Raw genomic sequence first — 25,446 nt, 5'->3', positions numbered from 1 at the left:
CACCTTTCCACCGAAAATCCTCTGGGTTACTGGGTCTTGAGGATGGATCACTGGCCAGAGCTTGCACAGTATGCAATTGAGCTACTGGCCTGTCCTGCAGCCAGCGTTCTTTCGGAACGCGCATTCAGTGCTGCTGGAGGCTTTGTAACCGATCACAGAGTGCGTCTGTCCACCCACTCAGTCGATCGACTGACCTTCATAAAAATGAATCAGTCTTGGATCACCACCAGCTACCATGCACTTGATGCTGATGTAACCGAATAATTTTTTTTGAAATGTCAGATCCCTTCAAAGACTGCCTATGCTGATGCTGAGTGACTATCCTGTTATGCTGAGTAATTATCCTCTTCCTCCTCAATAATCATGCTAATAGCTTGTAAGAACATTTTTGGTTCTGGGCACCGCCACCAGTGCCTAAGGCCCAATTTTTCAGCCCCTGTTTAACAGGGGCGTGGAATTACAATTTTTGATGCAATTCTTTACAGCAGGGCTAGTTCCTGCGCTCCAACTAGAGTATCTGTGAGGGGTTGCAGTGTTGTGGCACCAGCACCAGTGCCTAAGGCCCAATTTTTCAGCCCCTGTTCAACAGGGACATGTAATTAGAATTCTTGATCTAATATTTCACAGCAGGGCCCGTTTCTGTGCCCACCAAGAGTAACTGTGAGGACTTACAGTGTTGTGGCACCACCACCACCAAAGGCCCAATTTTTCTGCCCCTGTTCAAGAGGGGCATGTAATTACAATTCTTGATCTAATATTTCACAGCAGGGCCCTGTGAGGGCTTACAGTGTTGTGGCCACAAAAACACCTAAGGCCCAAATTTCTGCTGAGTATATAGGGCAGGCCCCTACTTTCAAACATCCAACTTACAAACGACTCCTACTTGCAAACGGAAGGAGACAACAGGAAGTGAGATGAAATCTACCCCTAGGAAGGGAAATTCTCTCCTGTAAGAGTTAATATGGGAAAAACTTTTCTCCTTTACACTGATGCTTTATCACCAATCCTTGTTTTACTAAAAAACCCAAATTTTCAAAAAACACTTGTCATTGGGACAAAAAGTGACGTGAAATCTTCTGAAGAGGAGCACAGACAGCAAAACAAATGTCACAGGGGTGATAACCCTTCCCTATGTTTTCCAAAAAGCTTAAAATAGATTTTTTGGCTGGAGCTAAACACGTTAAAAATGTACCAGTTCAAAATTACAAACAGATTCTACTTAACAACAAACCTACAGTCCCTGTCTTGTTTGCACCGGCTGTATACTGCTGTTCAGAGTATATAGGGCCTGGGGGCCCCACACCTTTCCTTTTTTAATTTGGGTGCAGGGTTCCCCTTAATATCCATACAAGACCCAAAGGGCCTGGTAATGGACTGGGGGGTACCCATGCTGTTTGTCTCCCTGATTTTCATCCATATTGCCAGGACCCGACATTACATTAAAGCCGCAAGCAGTTTTAAATGACTTTTATTCCTTTAAAAATGTAATTTTGTGCAGGGACTGTTCTAAACACGGGAAACACGCGCCACTTTACAGGCATACTATAGACACCCCCCCAGGTACGATATTTAAAGGAATATTTCACTTTTTTTTTCACTTTAAGCATCATTAAAATCACTGCTCCCGGCTGTTTTTAAAACTTTTTTTTGTATTGATACATGTCCCCTGGGGCAGGACCCAGGTCCCCAAACCCTTTTTAGGACAATACCATGCAAATTAGCCTTTAAAATGAGCACTTTTGATTTCGAACGTTCGAGTCCCATAGACGTCAATGGGGTTCTAACGTTCGTGTGAATTTTCGGTCCGTTTGCAGGTTCTGGTGCGAACCGAACCGGGGGTGTTCGGCTCATCCCTAGTGGGGGTATGTTACAGGCCCCCCACCCTGAAGGAAGAGGAGGAGTTGGATCTCCTTTCACAGTGAGAAATAGCGCCAAGGCAGGAAAATGTCATCATAATGGGGGACTTCAACTATCTCGATATTGACTAGGCAGCAGGGACAGCTCACTCAATAAAGGCCTGTTATTTCTTAAATGTCCTACAGGACAACTTCCTGTCCCAATTGGTGGATTCCCCGACTACAAATGATGCATTACTAGATCTATTAATTACAAGTGACTCAGATCTGATCACAGATATGGAAGTACGGGACAACTTGGGATCTAGCGATCAGCGGGTGTTCACTTTCAGAATAAATCATAGGAAAAGGAGGCAGGAGGGTAGCACACGAACACTAAATTTCAGGCAAGCCACATTTTCAAATTGGCGCTCAATGATGCAAGATATTAAATGGGACCAAATCTTAGATACATTAACCGCTTCCCAACCAACCGCCACAGTTATACTGCGACAGGTTGGCTCCCCTGCGTGAGCCGTCGTAGCTATACGTTGGATCGGGGTAGCAGGCCCGTGCACCTGCTGCACAGCGGGGGTGCCGATGCTCATGGCCGACGGCCGCGATGACCGCTGGCCACAAGCATTCGTGAGCAGGAGACACAGAACAGGGACGAGTGAATGTAAACACACACTTCCCTGTTCTGTTCTGACAGGAGTGACAGATTGTGTGTTCCTATTACCTAGGAACCACGATCCGTCACTTCCTCTAGTCAGTCCCCTCCCCCTTCAGTTAGAATCACCTCCCAGGGAGCACAATTATCCCCTTGATCGCCCCCTAGTGTTAACCCCTTCACTGCCAGTGACATTTTTAGAGTATTGATCGCTGTATTAATGCCAATGGTCCCAAAAATGTGTCAAAATTGTCCGATGTGTCCGCCATAATGTCGCAGTCCCGATAAAAATCACAGATTGCCACCAAAATAAATAAGTAATAAAAATGCTATAAATCTATCCCCTATTTTGTAGATGCTATAACCTTTGCACAAATCAATGTACGCTTATTGCGATTTTTTTTTTTACCAAAAATACATATCGGGCTAAACTGAGAAAAAAAAATGCTTTTTTTTTAAAAAAAAAGGGGATATTTATTATAGCAAAAAGTACAAAATATTGTGTTTTTTTTCAAAATTGTCGCTCTTCTTTTGTTTATAGCGCAAAAAATAAAAACCGCAGAGGCGATCAAATACCACCAAAAGAAATCTCTATTTGTGGGAAGAAAAGGGCGTCAATTTTGTTTGGGTCCAATGCCGCACGACAGAGCAGTTGTCAGTTAAAGTGACGCAGTGCTGAATTGCAAAAAGTGCTCTGGTCAGGAAGGGGGTAAATTCTTTCGGGCTGAAGTGGTTAAACACAGAAGAAGAATCAGAATGCTTCAGGAACATATTAATTAAAGGTATCGCTGAGTGCATTCCAATGGGCAATAAATATAGAAGAACAAAGGTTAAACCAGGGTGGTAAACAGTAGTGTAAAAAGTCTTATTAACCACTTCAGCCCTGGAAGGATTTACCCCCTTCCTGACCAGGCCATTTTTTGCGATATGGCATTGCTTCGATTTAGCTGACACTTGCAAGGTCGTGTGGCGTTGTACCCAAACAAAATTGATGTCCTTTTTTTTTCCCACAAATAGAGCTTTCTTGTGGTGGTAATTGATCACCTCTGCGGTTTTTATTTTTTGCGCTATAAACAAAAGAAGACCGACAATTTTGAAAAAAAAGCACAATATTTTTAACTTTTTGCTAAAATAAATATCCCCAAATTTGTAAAAAAACAAAAACAAATTTCTTCGTCAGTTTAAGCCGATATATATTCTTCTACAAATTTTTGGTAAAAAAAAAACGTAATAAGCGTATATTGATTGGTTTGCGCAAAAGTTATAGTGTCAAAATAGGGGATAGATTTATGGTATTTTTATTTATTTATTTATTTTACTAGTAATGGCAGTGGTCAGCGATTTTTATCGGGACTGTGACATTGTGGCGGACAGATCGGAGACTTTTGACACATTTTTGGGACCATTGACATTTATACAGCGATCAGTGCTATACAAATGTACTGATTACTGTATACAAAATATATTCACCCCCCCCCCTTGGCTTTTTACCTATTTTGTTACATTACGGCCTTTAGCCAATGTTTTTTTAATCTGAATTATATGTGATGGATCAGAACACAATAGTCTGGTGAAGTAAAATTAGAAAAATATATACATAAAAATATTTTTTTAGAAATAAAAAAACTGATAATTAGCATGAGCGTATGTATTCACCTCCTTTGATATGAAACCCATAAAAAGCTCTGGTGCAACCAATTACCTTCAGAAGTCACAACATTTGTGAAATGATGTCCACCTGTGTGCAATATATGTGTCACATGATCTGTCATTACATATACACACTTTTGTGAAAGGCCCCAGAGGCTGCAACACCTAAGCAAGAGGCACCACTAACCAAACACTGCCATGAAGACCAAGGAACTCTCCAAACAAGTAACTGACAATGTTGTTGAGAAGTACAAGTCAGGGTTAGGTTATAAAAAAATATCCAAATCTTTGATGATCCCTAGGAGCACCATCAAATTGATCATAACCAAATGGAAAGAACACGGCACAACAGCAAACCTGCCAAGAGACGGCCGCACACCAAAACTCACAGACCGGGCAATGAGGGCATTAATCAGAGAGGCAGCACAGAGACTTAAGGTAACCCAGAGTTCCACAGCAGAGACTGGAGTATCTGTACATAAGACGACAATAAGGTGTACGCTCCATAGAGTTGGGCTTTATGGCAGAGTGGCCAGAAGAAAGCCTTTATGTTCAGCAAAAAACAAAATGGCACGTTTTGAGTTTGCAAATGTGGGAGACTCCCAAAATGTATGGAGGAAGGTGCTCTGGTCTGATGAGACTAAAATTTAACTTTTTGGCCATCAAAGAAAACACTGTCTGGGACAAACGCAACACATCACATCACCCAAAGAACACCATCCCCACAGTGAAACATGGTGGTGGCAGCATCATACTGTGGGGATATTTTTCAGCAGTCGGGACTGGGAAACTGGTCAGAGTTGAGGGAAGGATGGATGGTGCTAAATACAGGGATATTCTTGAGAAAAACCTGTACCACTCTGTGTGTGATTTGAGGCTAGGACGGAGGTTCACCTTCCAGCAGGACAATGACCCCAAACACACTGCTAAAGCAAAACTTGAGTGGTTTAAGGGGAAACATGTAAATGTGTTGGAATGGCCTAGTCAAAGCCCAGACCTCAATCCAATAGAAAATCTGTGGTCAGACTTAAAGATTGCTGTACACATGCGCAAACCATCCAACTTGAAGGAGCTGAAGAGGTTTTGCAAGAAGGAATGGGCAAAAATCCCAGTGGTAAGATCTGGCAAGCTCATAATGCCTTATCCAAAGTGACTTGGAACTGTGATAGCCGCAAAAGGTGGCTCTACAAATTATTGCCTTTAGGGGGGTAAATAGTTATGCACATTGACTTTTTCTGTTATTTTGTCTTATTTGTTTGCTTCACAATAAAAAAAAGTTGTGAGCATGTTCTGTAAATTAAATGATGTAAATCCTCAAACAATCCATGTTAATTCCAGGTTGTGAGGCAACAAAACATGAAAAATGCCAAGAGGGGGTGAATACTTTTGCGAGGCACTGTAAATGTAATTGGCAGGGAAGGGGTTACATGTGTTTCCTAGGGAGTGTTTCTAACTGTGGGGGGATAGAACTGACTGGGGGAGGAGACCAATCGTTGTTCCTAATTACTAGGAACAACAGATCAGTCTCCTCACCCCTGACAGAACGTGGATTTGTGTGTTTACACACACAACCCCCCATTCTCACTCTGTCAGGAGCGATCGACTCCTTAGTGACGTGGCATGCATGAACCCCCTATACTCCTTAAAGTGCCCGCCTTACAGCTACTGCGATTCGTACATAGCGAGCGGTCGGCAAGTAGTTAAAGACAAAAAAATGGCCTTTAAAAAGCGGGTAGTTTACTGTCAGCATTCCAACACTACCCCGTGACCAGGGATGGGTGAACAGTTTGGCCCGAGCATGAGTTGGGGCCGAACATTTTCCTGTTTGTTCGCCGAACATCCTAATTTGCAGTGTGTTCACCCAGACGAACACCCTGCAATGCACTGAGTGCTGCACAGTGCATTCTGTGCCCTGATTGGGCAAAGCTTTGCCCAATCAGGGCACAGTGTAAGCTGGTTTTTAAGGAACGGGGCCAAGAAGCTGGCCGCTGCGTCCTTAACAACCAATGAGTCATCAGTGTTGGTAAAAACAATTTAAAAAAAACGGCATTATATGCAAGTGATTGGCCATAAAAGGGATATGGGGGTCTGGGTACTGCCCTGGGGGACATGTCTTTTTAACTGTCTTTAAGTTGGATACATCAAGTAGCTACATGACAACTTTCTGAACTCCCTGAGGCAGGAAAAGGTGGCTCAATCTGCCTTTTGAAGGATCAGTTGCACCAGAGGTGTATCAACATAAACAACATGAACTATTGGCTGGACTCAATGGTATTGAACCAGTTGCTGGTGACATACTTGTGATAGGCTGTGGGGATACGAATGGAGAAGCAGAGCAAAATCATGATGGCAAACTGCTGGAATTGAATCATTGTAGGCAGGTGAAACTAAGACTTGGCATGAAAAAAATTACATTCAAGGTCAAAGAAGTTTGCTTCCATGCACATAATGTATACTATCTTTGAAGGGTTTGAAGGCTGACCCACATAAAATTAGGGCTATACTGGATATGCCACAGCCATCTAATGATGTAAAATCCCTGCAGCGCTTCATAGGATTTGTTACTTATTTAAGAAAAATTCCTACCACGTCTCTCAGAAGTCTATTGGCCATTGAGAAGGCTTCTGGACAAGGATGTGGTTTGGCATTGGCTTCCTAAGCATGGTAATGCAGTGAAGGAAATCAAACGTTTGCTCACAGATACACCTGTCCTTAAGTACTATGATGTTACAGAACCTGTAACTATTCAAAGTGATACAAGCAAAAGTCGACTCGGGTGTTGCCTATTGCAAGCTGGCCAGACTATCGCATTTGCTTCAGGGGCACTGACCCCCTACTAAGCAAAACTACACAAAATTTAAAAGGAATGTCTGAGTATTGCGTTTGTCTGCCAGCGCTTTCATCACTACCTCTATGGTCGTGATGAGATCCAGGCAGAAACTGATCATAAGCCTCTGATATCTATTTTCAAGAAAACACTTTTGTGTGCACCCAAACACCTACAGAGTATGTTGGTAACATTACAAAACTATTGCCCGAATGTTGTCTATAAACCTGGACCTGAAATGTTCAATAGGGATGCTCTTAGCAGAGCTACAGCAGCAGGTGGCACACCTGAATGTGCACAACACAGTCTACAATGTTCTACAGGACCTGGATGTCCTGTCACAGATCAATTATTCAGACCATCCAAACGTCACAGACCAGCGTTTGCTTCAGATAAAACTGCCCACAGAAATGACGAGAGTTTGCAAGCATGTAAATCTGCTGTTCTGAATGGTTGGTCAGATTCAAATGTAGCACCCTGGAGTTTAGATAGGGAGCTCATCAGAAATGTACTTACCAGGAGTAGTTATCCTGGTTGATTGTTAGAGATCTATTGATTCCTCCCTAAGTTTGGCCTGGTTGCACTTGTCTCTACTACCACTAGGTGGCCTGACAAGGGCAGCACAAGGTCAAGTGATGGGTATGTGGGTATCCCAGGCAATAGGCAAGGGTTTCTTTGAATACCATGGCCTTCTGGGAGCACCTATATATTCGGTGGAGTCAGGTGATCTATGTTCTGTGCCACCTGGATGGCTGACTGGGTGGACTTGTCTCGTACTGCCCTGGGCTGCTAGGCCAGAGATTTGGCCTATCCCAGGAGCATCTGGCTGATAGGCTGTCTGAGGGCCTATCCAGAAGCAGGAGAGCAGCGCAGCGCATACTCACCGAATGGGCACGGTGGAGAATCAGGAAACCTCAGGCGGTGATCAAGTCAGGGACCCAGCCAGCAGAGGTGACGCTTGCAGAGCAGCCTTGTGTGTCAAGTCGGGGACCGAGCAGGCCAGTGGGGTGAAGCCTGAGAAATATCTGGAGTGCCAAGCTAGGGACCCAGCAGTGAAGCGGGGGTGACTCTTGAGGAAGATACCACTGTGAAGATTGGAGGAGTTCAAGGAATTCAGTGACAGTGAATCAGTGGGTCTAGTGAGAGACCGGGAGCTCAGTGGGCTGAAGAACTACAAGGAGAAGTTGTAGTGAAGCTGAAAGAACTGTTATGCTTTGTGTTAGGAACTGATAAAGACTGTTGCCATAAGAGACAGCATTCCTGCATGTGCAGATGTGGTGTCTTGCTGGATGCCTTTCCCTGCATGGCTGTCCTCCTATTGAAGTCTTGGAGTCTGCTAATTGAACGGAGAAGGAGAAGTTGTAGTGAAGGTGAAAGAACTGTTATGCTTTGTGTTAGGAACTGTTAAAGACTATTGCCATAGGAGACAGTAATCCTGCCAGTGCAGATGTGGCATCTTACTGGGGCCTTTCCCTGCATGGCTGTCCTGCTATTGAAGTCTCAAAGTCTCAGAGACTGCCAATCGAACTTGCAACTACTTAAGGATGGTGGGAGCCCCTCATAATGAGCACAGCAGGGGTACAGCCCCAGGAGGAAGTCAGCACAGCACAGGAATGGTGGGAGCTTCTCATAATGAGCACAGCAGGCGTACAGCCCCAGGAGGAAGTCAGCACAGCACAGGGATGGTGGAAGCCCCTCATAATGAGTCCGATGACTGCCATATTGAGAAAGGTATTTTCTGCTTTTTAAATTCATCATAACGAACGTTCGTAATTGTTACGAAAAGTTAATGAACCTAACGAAAATTCGTATTTCATACAAATTCAAATTGAATTTCGGACACGAATTATGAAATACGAATTAACAGCTAATAAGAAACATAACGTAACGAAACTAATTTATTGACAGCGCACATGTCTAGCTCTCATTAGAGCGAAGGAGGCCGGAGACCTTGCTACACAAAGATGGAAGTGCCATTACTTGTGAGAGAATATTGGACTTTCAGAGATTAAATCAGCATTTAGGATGCCATACTTTACAAGGGGTCAAGAGCCATCATTCCTAATTCTCTAAGATCGGTGACACGCATTCATGCCAGTCACATTCATAGAGAAGCATGCTATAGACAGGCACGAGATACCTTATATTGGCCCAACATGCAAAATGAGATTAGAGACTTTGTTAGCCGTTGCTCAGCATGCAATGAATATGCACAGACACAACAGAAAGAACCCATGATGTCACATGTACTGCCCACCCGGCCTTGGCAAATTGTAAGCATGGATTTACTGAATTATGCTGGGCAACATTTTCTACTGATTGTGGATCACTATTCAGATTTTTGGGAGATTGCGCACCTTCCTGACCTGTCTGCTGAAACTACAATCAAGCATTGTGAAGTACAGTTTGCACATTATGGCCTGCCAGACAGAGTAATCTAGGATAAGGAACCTCAATTTGCACGAGAGCAATTTAGACAGTTCTCTACAGATTGGGGGTTTGAACATCTTATCTCATCCCTGCGGCTACCCACAAGCTAATAGCAAAGCAGAATCAGCTGTAAAGATAGTAAAGAATCTTTGCAAGTCCCAATATGATGGTAATGACCCATGGAAAGCCATTCTACATTGGAGGAACACCCCAACCGAAGGCATGGACAGTAGTCCTGCACAGCGCTTGATGTCAAGGAGACTGAAGACTTCATTACCTGTGGCAAACAAATTGCTTGAACCTTATGTGGTTACAGGTGTACTGGAGAAACTGTGACATAGGAATCAGATCTCCAAACTGACATATGATGTGTCTGCCAAAGACTTACCATTGGAGAGTCAATCCATAGGAAGCTGCTGCCTGGTGACAGGACTGGTCACTGGAGACTGGGCACCTCTGTTCAGAGAGTTTCTCCTTACTCATATCTTGTAGTTGTGGAAGGCAATCTCTAACGCCGCAATCAAGTGGACCTGCGAGTGGCAGAACAACTCACAGCACAAGCCCATGAGCATCCTGCACATGATCCTCCTGAGCAGTGGGGTCTCCAGCTTTCATATTTAGGGGGGGGACAGGGACAAAAGTAGGGGGGCAACTTTAAAATGCAATGATTATATATATATAGATATATATATATTTACAGTCAGGTCCATAAATATTGGGACATCAACACAATTCTAATCTTTTTGGCTCTATACATCACCACAATGGATTTGAAATGAAACGAACAAGATGTGCCTTAACTGCAGACTTTCAGCTTTAATTTGAGGGTATTTATATCCAAATCAGGTGAACGGTGTAGGAATTACAACAGTTTGTATATGTGCCTCCCACTTTTTAAGGGACCAAAAGTAATGGGACAATTGGCTGCTCAGCTGTTCCATGGCCAAGTGTGTGTTATTCCCTCATTATCCCATTTACAAGGAGCAGATAAAAGGTCCAGAGTTAATTTCAAGTGTGCTATTTGCATTCGGAATCTGTTGCTGTCAACTCTCAATATCAGATCCAAAGAGCTGTCACTATCAGTGAAGCAAGCCATCATTAGGCTGTAAAAACAAAACAAACCCATCAGAGAGATAGCAAAAACATTAGGTGTGGCCAAATCAACTGTTTGGAACATCCTTAAAAAGAAAGAACGCACCAGTGAGCTTAGCAACACCAAAAGACCCGGAAGACCACAGAAAACAACTGTGGTGGATGACCGAAGAATTCTTTCCCTGGTGAAGAAAACACCCTTCACAACAGTTGGCCAGATCAAGAACACTCTCCAGGAAGTAGGTGTATTTGTGTCAACGTCAACAATCAAGAGAAGACTTCACCAGAGTGAATACAGAGGGTTCACCACAAGATGTAAACAGGAAGGCCAGATTAGAGTTTGCCAAACAACATCTAAAAAAGCCTTCACAGTTCTGGAACAACATCGTATGGACAGATGAGACCAAGATCAACTTGTGCCAGAGTGATGGGAAGAGAAGAGTATGGAGAAGGAAAGGAACTGCTCATGATCCAAAGCATACCACCTCATCAGTGAAGTATGGTGGTGGTAGTCTCATGGCGTGGGCATGTATGGCTGCCAGTGGAACTGGTTCTCTTGTATTTATTGATGATGTGACTGCTGACAAAAGCAGCAGGATAAATTCTGAAGTGTTTCAGGCAATATTATCTGCTCATATTTAGCAAAATGCTTCAGAACTCATTGGACGGCGCTTCACAGTGCAGATGGACAATGACCCGAAGCATACTGAGAAAGCAACCAAAGAGTTTTTTAAGGGAAAGAAGTGGAATGTTATGCAATGGCCAAGTCAATCACCTGACCTGAATCCGATTGAGCATGCATTTCACTTGCTGAAGACAAAACTGAAGGGAAAATGCCCCAAGAACAAGCAGGAACTGAAGACAGTTGCAGTAGAGGCCTGGCAGAGCATCACCAGGGATGAAACCAGCGTCTGGTGATGTCTATGTGTTCCAGACTTCAGGCTGTAATTGACTGCAAAGGATTTGCAACCAAGTATTAAAAAGTGAAAGTTTGATAGATGATTGTTAATCTGTCCCATTACTTTTGGTCCCTTAAAAAGTGGGAGGCACATATACAAACTGTTGTAATTCCTACACAGTTCACCTGATTTGGATGTAAATATCCTCAAATTAAAGCTGAAAGTCTGCAGTTAAAGCACGTTTTGTTCATTTCATTTCAAATCCATTGTGGTGGTGTATAGAGCCAAAAAGATTAGAATTGTGTCAATGTCCCAATATTTATGGACCTGACTGTATATCCTGGGGCCCTTTACTACGATCCCACAGCGGGCCCTTTCACATGTTCTGCAGTGAGCTCCCTTCCTACTCTATTGGGGCCCCCCAGGGTGGCATAAAACAAGAGATAGATGTCACCAGCATACCAAGAAAATATAAGGGTCCAAAGCAGTGGGAGAACTATCAGGGTTGCAAAGGTTGTCTTGCCACCGGGCCCTGGTGTTCTGACACTGTGGGGTTCCCCATCCTCCTCTTGCTGTCCTGCCCCTGCTATTGACAGCGCTAGTCTGGCATCTCTTGGAATTTACATGCTACATCTTCAACCATAAGGACAGTAGAAATCAGTCTGTTTTTTCAGTAACTGAGAGTCCTGGTGGAGTCATTCCTGCAACTCGCTCTTCTCTCTGCCAGTGAGGATGCAGGGGAAAGAGCAGATCGGGCGGCCGTGGTTGTGTGAGCGCTCGCATTATGCAGTGTCAGCAAGCAGAGGGAGGGGGGAGATGACTGGGGATGCTCTCCCTCTCAATAGAGACTGTGTTACTCCAGCGGTGGCCCGAGTAAGATACGGCGCATCCTCTTAGAAAGCAAACAAAAATACATGGCCTTTTTGTAAAAAAAATAACATTTTTTTAAATTGGGGGGCACAGCATAATGTTGGGGGGGTCAGGGCCCCCTCTGCCCCCCCTAGGGACGCCATGGCTCCTGAGGCGCTCAATGCCCCTAGCCCTACAATGCCCCTTGTCCTACTGGACCATGTAAGCAAGGCAGAGACAATACTACGGTCATATCTGAAGCATACCATGAGGATGACATAATGAAGCCTCATATACCAGTAAGTTCTTCTGTACCAAACACACCAGCCAGGAAAGAGAGCAGCTCTTCAACACCTTCTGGAGCTGAACAGCATTCCCCAGGCAAAATCACTGTGGCCTTGCGCAGGGTTTGAGTTTCAAGACTGCCAAATAGACTCAATCTGTAGTGTATCTACCAGTATATGTTATGTTTAAGACTGTTCACAATCTGTTTTTAGGTTGTTTACAGATTTTTGGATTGAATGTAAAAAAGGAGACGTTATGAAGTTTTTATACAAATACAGTGACTCTATTGTAATATACTCTACGGTAATATTGCATAGCTTGTACTTCCTGTTTCCTGTTTTGTGTTTGCTGTTCCTGTTATACAATTCAACATGACTCCTCAAACAGCTTGCAGTGTTTCTTCATTTCTATACATGAAACAGCCCAGAGCTCCGCCTCTGCATACACACTCAGGGCTCCGCCTCTTCATACACACTCAGGGCTCCGCCTCTTCATACACACTCAGAGAGGAGAGAAAGGGGAAGGATATACAGTACATACACACACAGCACAAGGCCGTGTTCACACTACGAGACGTTTCTTGAGCTGCAGTTCCTCTGAGCTCCACAAGGTGGTGATCTCACCTCTTCCCAGTAAAAAAAGTCTCTATGGAATACAGACAGGAAGTGATGTCAGATGCAGACAGGAAGTGATGTCAGGTAAAGCTAGGGCATTCAATTTGGTAGAACGTAGAGAGAAGACGCTGCAGAATCTGGCGGCAGAGGAGGTAATATGTAGATTAACCCCATTCAGGGGGATCAGTTGATGATTAATATATCTTCCTTCCAAAGCTGGCCATACATGGTTCAGTTTTATCGTTCATCCAGCAGGATGAGTGAAAAAAACTGAAGTGATTCCCCCATCCACACATTGGAGGGGGATGGGGGAATCCTCCCCGCTGCACTATTGTATTCTGACAATGGGGGGTGCTCCTCCGCTCTCAGAATACACAGATCAGTGATGAAGCTATTGGCTGCAGCCGCTGATCGAGTGACTTTTATCCGGCAGTGACCACACATGGATGGAAATGTGACCGATCCCTGCTGAACCAGCTGAATTTCCATGTCTCTATGGTCACCATAAGTGACTTCCTCCCCTCCCCCTCATCTCCTTCATTATGTAAGTCATGCTGAGATAATCTCCCATTGGCTGAGCAATATTCTCATTTGTCTCTGAGCTCCTTCTTGCTATTCCTCGTCCTGCCTGTTGTTTCCTTGGATTGATTTTCTGTGTAGTGACCCCGGCTTCATCTCTTGGATGCGCTCGTCTGTTGCTTGTCCTGACCTTTATCCTGATTCCTGGATCTCCTCCTCATCTCTCCTCCATATCCTCTTACACAGCTTTTCTCCACATCTGCAGTGATCCTGGGGGGTGGAAACTTGGCACCAGCACTCAGCAAAATCCATCCCCACCATTAGGAGCTCTGGAGAAAATTGTCTGCTATTTACACTCCGTTCCTCCGCACATCACCTGATCACATGAGAGCTTACTTTCACAGATTCCTGACAGATTTCTGTATGGTAAAGGTCAAAGTTCACTCTTCAGTTTAGGAGAGGTAGGACACACCCAGGAACAATGATTTGGTTTGCATGGGAGCTCATATAGAGGACCCCTCAAATCTCCCCATCCAAATGTCCCTCCATCCAGAGGCTATATGTCCTATGACATCACACTGATCTATCAGCCCCTTCTCCCAATGTCCCTCCATCTTTTTTTGTTTTCTGATACTCTTAGGATGTGGGCGGACCCTTGGCATCCTTACTAGCAAAGTGGGACTGTTGGCCCTGCATTGTATGTAATGATGTCAGAATGCCTGAAACAAGCTTTGAACCTGCGGAGTATGGGGGTCCTGTGTGGGTAAATTATACCTCAGTCTGAAGTGGGGCTTTAATAAAATAGAGACATAAATAGTGAGGTGAGAAGGATTCTGGGAATATCATTTGATTTTACTATTTGTGTTCATATCCTAGAGTTTTCCACCTGAGAAGTCTGGTGATCATAAGACTATCACATTGCCTCCACCTCCCTCCCTGATAGAATAGAGATTTAAAAAGAAGATTCTAGAAGTCACCAGAGAGATCATGGAGGAGAGGTGAGCAGTGCTGGGAATTCTGGGACATTATCCAGTAACAGACAAGGGATGTGTCTGGATGGTGACTGTATCATTGTGTGTGTCAGGTTCCTATAAGGTGTCAGGATGTCACTGTCTATTTCTCCGTGTAGGAGTGGGAGTATTTAGAAGGACACAAGGATCTCTACAAGGACCTCATGATGGACAATCAGCAACCCCTCACATCACCGGGTAAGAGGAGACTTTATTGTAAAGGAGAGAAGAGAGCAGTACGGAGGCTCCACCTAGATCCCCCATCATCTGATAAACACATAGAAACAATGTATTCAGTCAGTGTGTGTGTTCCCTCCAGATGGATCCAGTAATGGGAACCCACCAGAGAGATGTCCCCATCCTCTGTATTCCCGGGATTCCAAACAGGAAGATCACACCATCCCTCACCATCATCAGGTAGATGAGGAACAATCACTGATAGTATCTTTAGGATCTGTACATTATCTGCATTGTTACCTTTGATGTAATTTTTATTATATATTCAGAGTGGAAACCTGAGAGATTCTAAAGTTGAAGTTCAAGAAGAGATAAAAGAGGAGGATGATGAGGATGGGGTGATGGAGCAGTCAGAGTCTCTAAAAGAACACAAAGATCTGTACCAGGACACCATGGTGGAGTCATCCACCTACAGAAACCCACCAGAGAGATGTCCCCATAATCTGTATTTTCGGAACTCCACACAGGAAGATCACACCATCCCTCACCATCATCAGGTAGATGATGACAATTTTTGGTAATTCTGATTTATACACAGCATGTTTGTTACAATGAATGTTTTATTGCATCATTCAGAGTGGAAACCTCAGGGATGATAATATTGATGTTAAAGAAGAGTTTAAAGAGGAGGATGAGGAGTATGGAGTGATGGAGGAGTTTTCAGAAGGACACAAGGATATGATGGAGCCACCTAATACCAGGAACCCACCAGAGAGATGTCCCCATCCTCTGTATTCCTGGGATTCCACACAGGAAGATCACACCATCCCTCACTGTTACAAGGTTGGTGGGACGAAGTATCTAGAACATGGATTTGTGGAGATAATGTGTGGATTTTTTAATGCAAGTTTATATTTTACAGATGATATTCACTCTCATTTTCTTGATTTAGAGTGGAGATCCAATCGATATAGAATTTGAGGTTAAAGCAGAAGAAGAAGAAGAGAGGTATGTGAGGGATGATCAGCAGTCTATGGAGGAGGATGGAATAACGAGGACATTTATAGAGGAGGACACTCCTACAGAGATCAGCACAGGTGGGTCATCCTGTATTTCTCTTGGATAATCTTCCTTCTTTGTGCTGCAGACACCATCTATCTATCTAGACTGGATTTATGGAGATTCTGGGGTTCAGCTGGCAGTAAAATGTTCATTTTCACCATAGGCGTTACTCGACCTAGGCACCTGGGCAGTGCTGGGACAAGGTCTCCCAGAGCCCAGGGCGAATATGCCAAATTGCACCTTAGCCCCCCCCAAGATGTATGAACATCAGCGAAAATCACCCCCCCCAAAAAAAAGCACTAATATGCATGCTCACACTGTAAGCAGTACATACCCCCCGGGTGAAATTTCCTCTCCCAGCACAAATCTTTGCCCCCCCAGCTCAAATCCTCTCTCTCCCCATATGTCCCCAGCACAAATCCACAAAAAAATCCCCTTCCTAGCACAAATCCTCTCTCCTCACTTCAAATCCTCCCTCTTCCAGCACAAATTCCCCCAATCATCTTTACTAGCACAATGCCCCCCCCCCCCAAAAAAAAACCATATATATATTTCCTCTCTACCATATTACTTTCATAGCACAAATCCCCCCTCCTAGCCTCCTAGCACAAATCCTCTTCCCCCACCCCCTCCCAACACAGATCCACCCAAATTACCACTGCTAGCACACACACACAAATTTGTCCTCCTAGAACAATTTTTATCCCTGCCACCCCCCCCCCCCCTCCGAAATTCCCCTTCTCAACACAAAATCCCTCCCCTCCAATCTCCTTGTGGTGCCCCTCCACCTCACATGATACCACAGTGCCCAGAGCAGCCACCCCTCCTCCCAGCTCTGCACCTGGGGTGTGTGCTTTGGGTCTTCTGCCCCATACCTGAGTCTAGTAAGATGTCTGACAGAACAATTCTCCCAGGGTTACTTGTTCTGTTGTTTGCTGGCTGTGCCTGGTGGAGGGATATGTCTGTATAGTCTCAGACCCAAGTCACTGAGTGCAGTCTCAGGAGATGGGAGGCAGTGGTGTGGGATCTCTGCAACTTGTCTCATGTAAACATTTAATCTTCCACTGATTACTGAATACCAATATTATGAGTCCTGACCCTTACACTATATAATTTATATTGTACATTACATACTACTGACCCCTGCACTATATACTCTATGTTGTACATTACATAGTCATGACTTCTGCTCTCTCCCCACTGCTATATATAAACATAATATGTATTCTCTTTTGTTACACCCATTTTCTACCAGATGGACATTTTATGTAAGGTATCTGGTAGTTGAGCCTGACTGGTGGAAGGAGACCTCTCTTAAGCGCTGGTTCAGGAGCCACTGGAAGTGGGAACAGTGGTCTCTTGAGCACAGTGGGTAGGAGGGCCTGATGCGGTTCTGGCAGAAGCAGATGATGGTCTGGAAGGATGCCCCTCAGGGATGGCTGAGCTGCGGATGTAGGTAGGCAGATGCAGGCCGGTAGGCAGGCAGGTAGCTGAGAAGGCAGCAGCAGGATGCTTGACAAGCAGGCTGGAAGTAGCGTCACAGGCAAAGCAAAGTCAGACAATCCGTTCAGCAGGAGATCAGGCAGATATGAACAAAGGGATGATCCAGGAATAGTCAGGCAGGCAGGGGTTCGGCAACAGGTAATCAAGATAAACAAGGTCAGACAAGCCGGGTCGGATTGGAGACTGGAGAATGGTCAGACGTAGCCGGGTCACTAGCAAATACAACAACAGGCGGAAAACAGGAACTCAGGTACAGAGCTGCAGACAAACAGCACCTGACAGAAGCACCTGTCATTCTTTTAAAGGGCCCTTGGCGCCAACACAGCGCTAGCGCGAACTCGCGAACGGGCGTACATTCACACGCGGGAGCGCTCCGGCGCCCCCTGGTGGGGAATTAAGCGGAATTGTCCTGGAAGAGCTTCTTGTGCACCTGCGTGCACGCATATTTGCCCGACGGCCACTGATATGCCCCTGACATTTTATATCGGATGATTTGATTGGAGCACAGACTTTTACATGTTGATAATAATGTGATAACATCCCCAAACTTTGGAACCTTAAACAGAAAGCGATAGTGAGGGAGGAGTTAATAACCCAATGATGGTGGTCTTCAGGATCAGTCCAGTCTTCATCTTGGTTGTTCTCCCCATCCTCACTCTCTGACCTCTGGTGGGGCTCAGCCCCGCTGTTATTCATGACTAAATCATGCACTAAATAAGGAAGGGCAGGACTTCTTGTGTTGGGAAGATGGCAATGAGTGATAGAGGGGGTGGGGACACTTGTCCTATAATCCTCTTATCACTTTCACTCCTATAAAAGACAGTTCTCGTTGTTTCCTCACTCTCTGACTAAGGTCCATGAATAAAGAAATGATCTGGTAGGAGATCAGAGAACCCATTTACTAGTTACCTTGAGAGTGGAATTGTAAGATCCTCAGAGACAAAGCTGCCTGATGTGGGCTGAGTTCTGGTTTAGGGGAACCAATCTGGTTATAAACTAGTAATAATCTTTTCGTTTCAAAGTTTTATTGAATTTTAACAATTCACAAACACAAATTAGTAGCAGGGCTCAAAATTTCAAGTCCTGAGCTACTACCCAGGCCTTAAGGGTTACTCGCCACCAGTTGCCCCACCTAACCCCTACCATGCCCTGCCCCTATACACGCCCTCATAAATTCTCATGAAATGACACTTAAATGTTTTATGCAGAATTAAGTTACACAAATAAAAATTACCAACAACTTTATCACCCGTGCCCATCAATGCAGCCTCACCCATGTCCATCAACGCAGCGTGATCAGTGCCCACTAGCGCAGCCTCACCCGTGCCCATCAATGCAGCCTCACCCGTGCAGCCTCACCTGTGTCCATCATTGCGGCCTCACCTGTGTCCATCATTTCAGCCTCACCCATGCAGCCTCACCTGTGTCCATCATTGAAGCCTCACCTGTGTCCATCATTTCAGCCTCGCCTGTGCAGCCTCACCTGTGTCCATCATTGAAGCCACACCTGTGTCCATCATTTCAGCCTCACCCATGCAGCCTCACCAGTGCAGTCTCACCTGTGTCTATCATTGCAGCCTCACCTGTGTCCATCATTTCAGCCTCACCCATGCAGCCTCACCTGTGTCCATCATTGAAGCCTCACCTGTGTCCATCATTTCAGCCTCACCCATGCAGCCTCACCTGTGCAGCCTCACCTGTGTCCATCATTGCAGCCTCACCAGTGCAGTCTCACCTGTGTCTATCATTGCAGCCTCACCTGTGTCCATCATTTTAGCCTCACCCATGCAGCCTCACCTGTGTCCATCATTGCAGCCTCACCAGTGCAGTCTCACCTGTGTCTATCATTGCAGCCTCACCTGTGTCCATCATTTCAGCCTCACCCATGCAGCCTCACCTGTGTCCATCATTGCAGCCTCACCCGTGCAGCCTCACCTGTGTCCATCATTGCAGCCTCACCAGTGCAGCCTCAAATTCTGTCTCACCTGTGTCCATCATGCAGCCTCACCTGTTCAGCCTCACCTGTGTTCATCATGCAGCCTCACCTGTGCAGCCACACCTGTGTCCATCATTGCAGCCTCACCAGTGCAGAGAGGGCAGGCAGGTCATCATAGCGGAAGAAAGCATGGAGGAAGAGGAGAGCCGGCTTTATCACAGAGCGGGGTTTGCCCACTGTAACAGCTTACAATACAATTGCAGTCTGTGTGCCATCACACAAAGCCCCGCCCTCGTGACCCCGCACCTGTGACAGCCAGAATGCACCCTGGCATTGGACCGGCATTCTGTTTTTCACAGGTGCGGTGTCAGGAGGGCGGGGCTGTGTGTGGCAGCGCGCGGACTACAATTCTAATCTAAGCTGTTACAGCAGGCAAACTCCACTCTGTGATAAAGCCAACTCTCCTCTTCCTCCACGCTCTCTTCCGCTATGATGATCCGGCCGCCCTCTGTGTTCCTCCACACCTTCTTTCTCTGGGAGAAAAGCTCCCATTTATCCCAGCCTGGCGGCGGTGCTCGCTCCCCCCCCAGGCAGCCCAGCTCCTCCCCAGCCCTCATTTTCCATTTTACGAGTAGAAAATTTGAGGGCTGTAAGTAGCATTGACTGTCCGCCTGTGACATTGTAGGATAAGTAACATATGCACACAAAGGTAATAGCTCAGCCATGAAGTGAGTACTGCGAGATAAGACCAGGAGAAATAATTGAACAACTGGAGGGGTTTGTATCAGAGAATGGGCAGTGTCCATCCCACCCCGACACCCCATATGGGATTTAACTGTGTCAAAGGGGATAGAGAGCACACCAGACACCAAGAACGATTCCTCATAAAGAAACACCATTATGCAGTACCCATCCAGTTCTATGAACAATAGAAGAAGAGAAAAGGGCTGAACTAGAGGTCATAATTCAAAGCAGTAAGAGACCACGTTTGGTGAAAATTTCAATCCGACAGCTTATCCCATGTTACATCGCTAACAGGAACTACCCAGAGTGCAAGTTCCAAGTATTCAAATGAGGGTGCTGAAAGGATAATCTTTGGACAGGATGAGCGAGATAAGGAGAAGAAGAGAGAAAGGTCAAAGAGAAAGAAGAAATAAAATGGCAATATGGAGCATCTATAAGTAATAGTTTGCAGATGTTTATTGCAAGGGCACTTTAAGAAATTTCTGCCAGGATTCCCAGACAGCTACAGATTTGTCAGAGGTGTCCAGGAGAAGATTAGCTGTCTTCTCCTGGGTCATTATCCATGATATTTTCCATTTTGCTGCAGCAAAGGATACTGAGGGTCGCTTCCAGGCATGAGCGATCATCATCTTAGCTCCCAACAACATGAAATGGATACGTTTCTGTAGGGGTTTACTACAACTGACTGGCCTGCTATTCAGTAGAGCCAACTCAGGTGTTTTTGACAGAGCTTGTCCAGTTATTTTGCACAGCAAACAGAAAATCTTGTTCCAGAATCCCCGAATCCAAGGGCACTCCCACCAAGTGTGAAATAATGAGCCCAAAATGTCACATCCTCTGAAGCACAGTGGGGAGGTGGAATATATTGGCCAGGCAAGAGGGAACCATATCCCGGCATGCAATAATCTTTAGATTGGCTTCCATCAAGGAAGTGTTTACCATGACTTTAAAAACTTGTTGAAATATAGAGAACCAGGTTTCCGCTTCCCAACTGACCTCCACATCACGTTCCCAGTTCAGGGCATATGAGGGTTTTTCTTGGTTCTCCACCAGTGCTGCATAGATTAATGATATTCCTCTCTGATCCATGGCTTCAAAACACCATCTTTCATACATAGTAATTCTTGGTGGGTCGGGTTTTGAGTCCCAAATGGATGTTAAGAAATGGCAAATTTGGTGTAGGCGAAACCTTTTGGAAGGGGGCATTTTCAGCTTACTGACACAATGACTTAGCATCAGAGGTCCCATAGAGGACATGAAGTGGCCTACTCTGTATAAGCCCTTGTCCGTCCATCATTTATATGCCCTAATGTCCATACCAGTAGGAAACTGTGGGTTGTTAAACAGATGGGTTAATGGGCGGATACCCAATATCAAATGAGTAGATTTATATAAAACATTGCATAAAACCTTTGAATGTGAAAGGGTAGGGGCTAGAATTGGGGGGTCTCTGTTTGGGGGAGCCCATATCAAAAAGCCAATGGTATGTAATGGAACTGCCTGTCTCTCCATGTCGACCCAATCTGGTTTATTGCCAAAAGTGTAGACAGTAAAAAATTGTGCCAATTGAGCTGCCTGGTAGTATCTCCAGAGGTTTGGCAACCCCAGACCTCCACGCGTGCATCTTCTATATAGTACGCTTTTAGGGCATCGGTAGCCTTTGTTTCCCCAAATAAATTTCATTATCTGAGATTGAAACTTCCCTAATTGATGCTTCTTTACCGGAATTGTAATGGAGCGAAACCGATATAGGATCTTGGGAAAGAGGGTAATTTTGATCGAGTGCACCCTACCCAGCCATGACAGGCCACCCTGTCCCCAGCTGGACATATCCGCACCCAATTTTGTAAACATAGGAGGGTAATTGTTATTATATAGTTGGTCTATAGTGGTTGCCAAGTTGATATCCAGGTAAGGAATGTGTGACGAATGCCAGACAAATTCAACGTGGTCTTTTCAACCAACAGCGCCAGGATGGAAATGTTTAACGCTGCTGATTTTGTCATGTTTACTTTAAGTCCAGAGACCATCACAAAGTCCTCTAAGAGTTTAACTATATTAGGAGTAGAAATAAGGGGGGAGGCGATGAACAGTAGCAGGTTGTCTGCAAATAGGGCACATTTATGCGAACGTTGGCCACATCTCACCCCATGAGTGTCAGGGTGCTCCCAAATTGCAATTGCCAGGGTTTCTATTGCAATGGCAAAAATTATAGGGGAGAGAAGGCATTCCTGTCGAGTCCCCTTTGAGGTTGGAAAAGGGTCTGAGTAACAGCTTTGAAGCTTGACCTGGGCTCTTGGTCGATCATATAGAGCTCATATAATTTGCACAAACTTTGGGCCAAATCCCCATCTATTAAGGACCTCGAATAGGAATGACGAGTCAACAGTGTCTAAAGCTTTCTGTAGGTCTACTGATAGCAGGAACCCCTCCTGATGCAGACCCCCATCCCATTTCGACTGCAAAAGGGATACTATATCTACTGCTCTACGTGACTGATCTGGGCATTGTCTCCCCAGGATGAATCCCACCTGATCTTTGTGGACATAGCTTCCTATAAATTTAGATAATCTATTGGCCGGTATCTTAGTCAGTATTTTTAGATCATTGTTGATCAGAGATATAGTCCTGTAATTGCTGACATCAGAGTGGTCCTTACCCGGTTTAGGGATTGCTGAAACATAAGCAAGATTGGCCTTGTTGTCCAAGGAGGACCCATCATGAAGTGAGTTGAATAATCTCGTTAAGAATGAAGTAATAGTGGGAGCAAAAACTGTATAGTACCCGGTAGAGAACCCATCTGGTCCTGGGGCCGAGCCCTTCTTCAAGTTTTTGATCACTTCCAATATCTCCGCTTCCGCGACCGGTTGATCTAGGGCTGATTTATGTCTTTTTTCCAGCTTAGGGAGTGGAATCTCATCTAAAAAAGCAGAAAGACCTGAAGGTTGGATCTCTCCTCCCCCTTAGCATAAAATTCATGAAACATGGCCATAATCCGCTGAGTCTTTTGTGTAAGAGTTCCCACCTTGTCACATATTTTGGGAAAGGAGAATGAGCAGGGCCTGGGGGACAACTTGGCAGCCAGTTTGGGGCCGATTCTGTCTAGTAATAATCTTTTTATTTCTATTTTAGTACACGGACGAGAGATGAGGAAAACCTCAGAGGATTGTCTCACTTTGTCTCCAGACTGTAAAGTAGAAGATGAGGACAACACACAGTATAGTCCAGGAGAAAACCCGGCTACCTCAAATGTCCATCCGGCACCACAAAGTGTAGATGGACCATTGTATTCCTCTTATCCTGAGGAACCTCAGACTGTGAGGGACGGTGCCGTCCTTCCAACAGATAAGAGCTTTTCCTGTACTGAGTGCAAGAGGTGTTTCCGTTCTAAATCCAATCTTAATGTTCATAAAAGATTTCACACAGGTGAGAAGCCGCATTCTTGTACAGAGTGTGGGAAATGTTTCCATTTTAAATCTGAACTATACGTCCATAAAAGATCTCACACGGGTGAGAAGCCGTATTCTTGTCCAGAGTGTGGGAAATGTTTTTCCGTGAAGTCCTGTCTTCACAGACATCAGAGGTCTCACACCGGGGAGAAGCCATATTCTTGTTCTGAGTGCGGGAAATGTTTTTCAGTAAAGTCCAGTCTTTCCATACATCAGAGATCTCACACGGGGGAGAAACCGTATTCTTGTCCTGAGTGCGGGAAATGTTTTTCAGACAAGTCTATTCTTTACACACATCAGAGATCTCACACAGGTGAGAAGCCGTATTCCTGTCCTGAGTGTGGTAAATGTTTTTCAGGCAAGTGTAGTCTTTACACACATCAGAGATCTCACAAGGGGGAGAAGCCGTATTCCTGTCCTGAGTGCGGGAAATGTTTTTTCTTTAAGTCCCATCTTTACAAACATCAGAGATCTCACACAGGGGAGAAGCCTTATTCCTGTCCTGAGTGTGGGAAATGTTTTTCACAGAAGTCCAGTCTTTACAGACATCAGAGCGCTCATATGGGGGAGAAGCCGTATTCCTGTCCTGAGTGTGGGAAATGTTTTTCACAGAAGTCCCATCTTTGCAGACATCAGAGATCTCACACAGGGGAGAAGCCGTATTCCTGTCCTGAGTGCAGGAAATGTTTTTCAGTGAAGTCCCATCTTTTCAGACATCAGAGATCTCACACGGGAGAGAAACCGTATTCCTGTTCTGAGTGCGGGAAATGTTTTTCAGACAAGTCCAGTCTTTACAAACATCAGAGATCTCACACAGGGGAGAAGCTGTATTCCTGTCCTTAGTGCGGGAAATGTTTTTCAGACAATTCCAGTTTTAACAGACATCAGAGATGTCACATGGGAGAGAATCCACTTTCCTATCTTGAGTGAGGGAATTGTTCCTCACTGATGTCCTGTCTTCCTTTACATCAGGGATCCCACACAACCCTTGAGGTGTATTAGTGCCTTGAGTGCAGGAAATGTCTTCTATATGAATGTTGCTGGACATCACAGCTCTCATGTGGGGAAGAAGCACACCCTGATATACACCTCAGATATACTCCATTGCTGACCTTTATCATGTAAGAAACAGTTCATAAGGAGATCCGAGATCACCAAAGACATGGCTGAAGTGTTGTACCGTGTTGGTCATTGATAGCAGTAGAAAAATAAAAATGGAGTCATTACCTTTCATTGGCTAAGTACATTTTGTGGTGTAAGCTTTCACAAACAGGTAGATGCATATTTAGTTGAATGAATGTAACCTGCTTTCACCCCGCCATGGTGAATATTGGACGTATTTTATTTCATACACTGATTTCCTTGGCTCTATCTAGTGGTGATAATGCAGTATTGTGCTGGGAGGGTCATTCAAGTCAAACTGGGACTTTTAATGTTACAGGTATAATAAGGGATGCTAGCGTGGCAGTACTACATGTAGTAGTAGGTGGTAAGTGTGTCCTATTACTGATGGGCGGCACACATGTTGTGGCCAGTCCAGAGACCGTTAATCAAGATGTCAGATAACAGTGTTATGCTCCGTACACACGATAGGATTTTCCAATGGAAAATGTGTGATAGGACCTTGTTGTCGCAAATTCCGACCGTGTGTAGGCTCCATCACACATTTTCCATAGGAATTTCCGACACGCAAAGTTTGAGAGCTTGCTATAAAATTTTCTGACAACAAAATCCGTTGTCGGAAATTCCGATCGTGTGTACACAAATCCGACACACAAAGTGCCACGCATGCTCAGAATAAATTAAGAAACAAAAGCTATTGGCTACTGTCCCATTTATAGTCCCGATGTACGTGTTTTACGTCACCACGTTCAGAACAATCGGATTTTCCGACA

General features: G+C 44.9%; 1 protein-coding gene across 1 annotated transcript in view; it reads left to right on the top strand.

Moving 5' to 3' along the window:
* Positions 1 to 25,446, top strand: part of LOC141121709 (uncharacterized) — a 113,671-nt gene that overhangs the window by 15,042 nt on the left and 73,183 nt on the right. Inside the window, exon 9 of the mRNA XM_073611425.1 lies at positions 23,602 to 24,378. Coding sequence (XP_073467526.1) covers positions 23,602 to 24,378 — 777 coding nt within the window. The remainder of the gene's footprint in view (positions 1 to 23,601; positions 24,379 to 25,446) is intronic.

Source organism: Aquarana catesbeiana, unplaced genomic scaffold (genome assembly GCF_042186555.1).
Source record: "Aquarana catesbeiana isolate 2022-GZ unplaced genomic scaffold, ASM4218655v1 unanchor228, whole genome shotgun sequence".
Lineage (NCBI taxonomy): Eukaryota > Metazoa > Chordata > Amphibia > Anura > Ranidae > Aquarana > Aquarana catesbeiana.
Note: the sequence above shows the minus strand (reverse complement) of the source record. Positions and strands in the feature narration are given on the sequence as shown.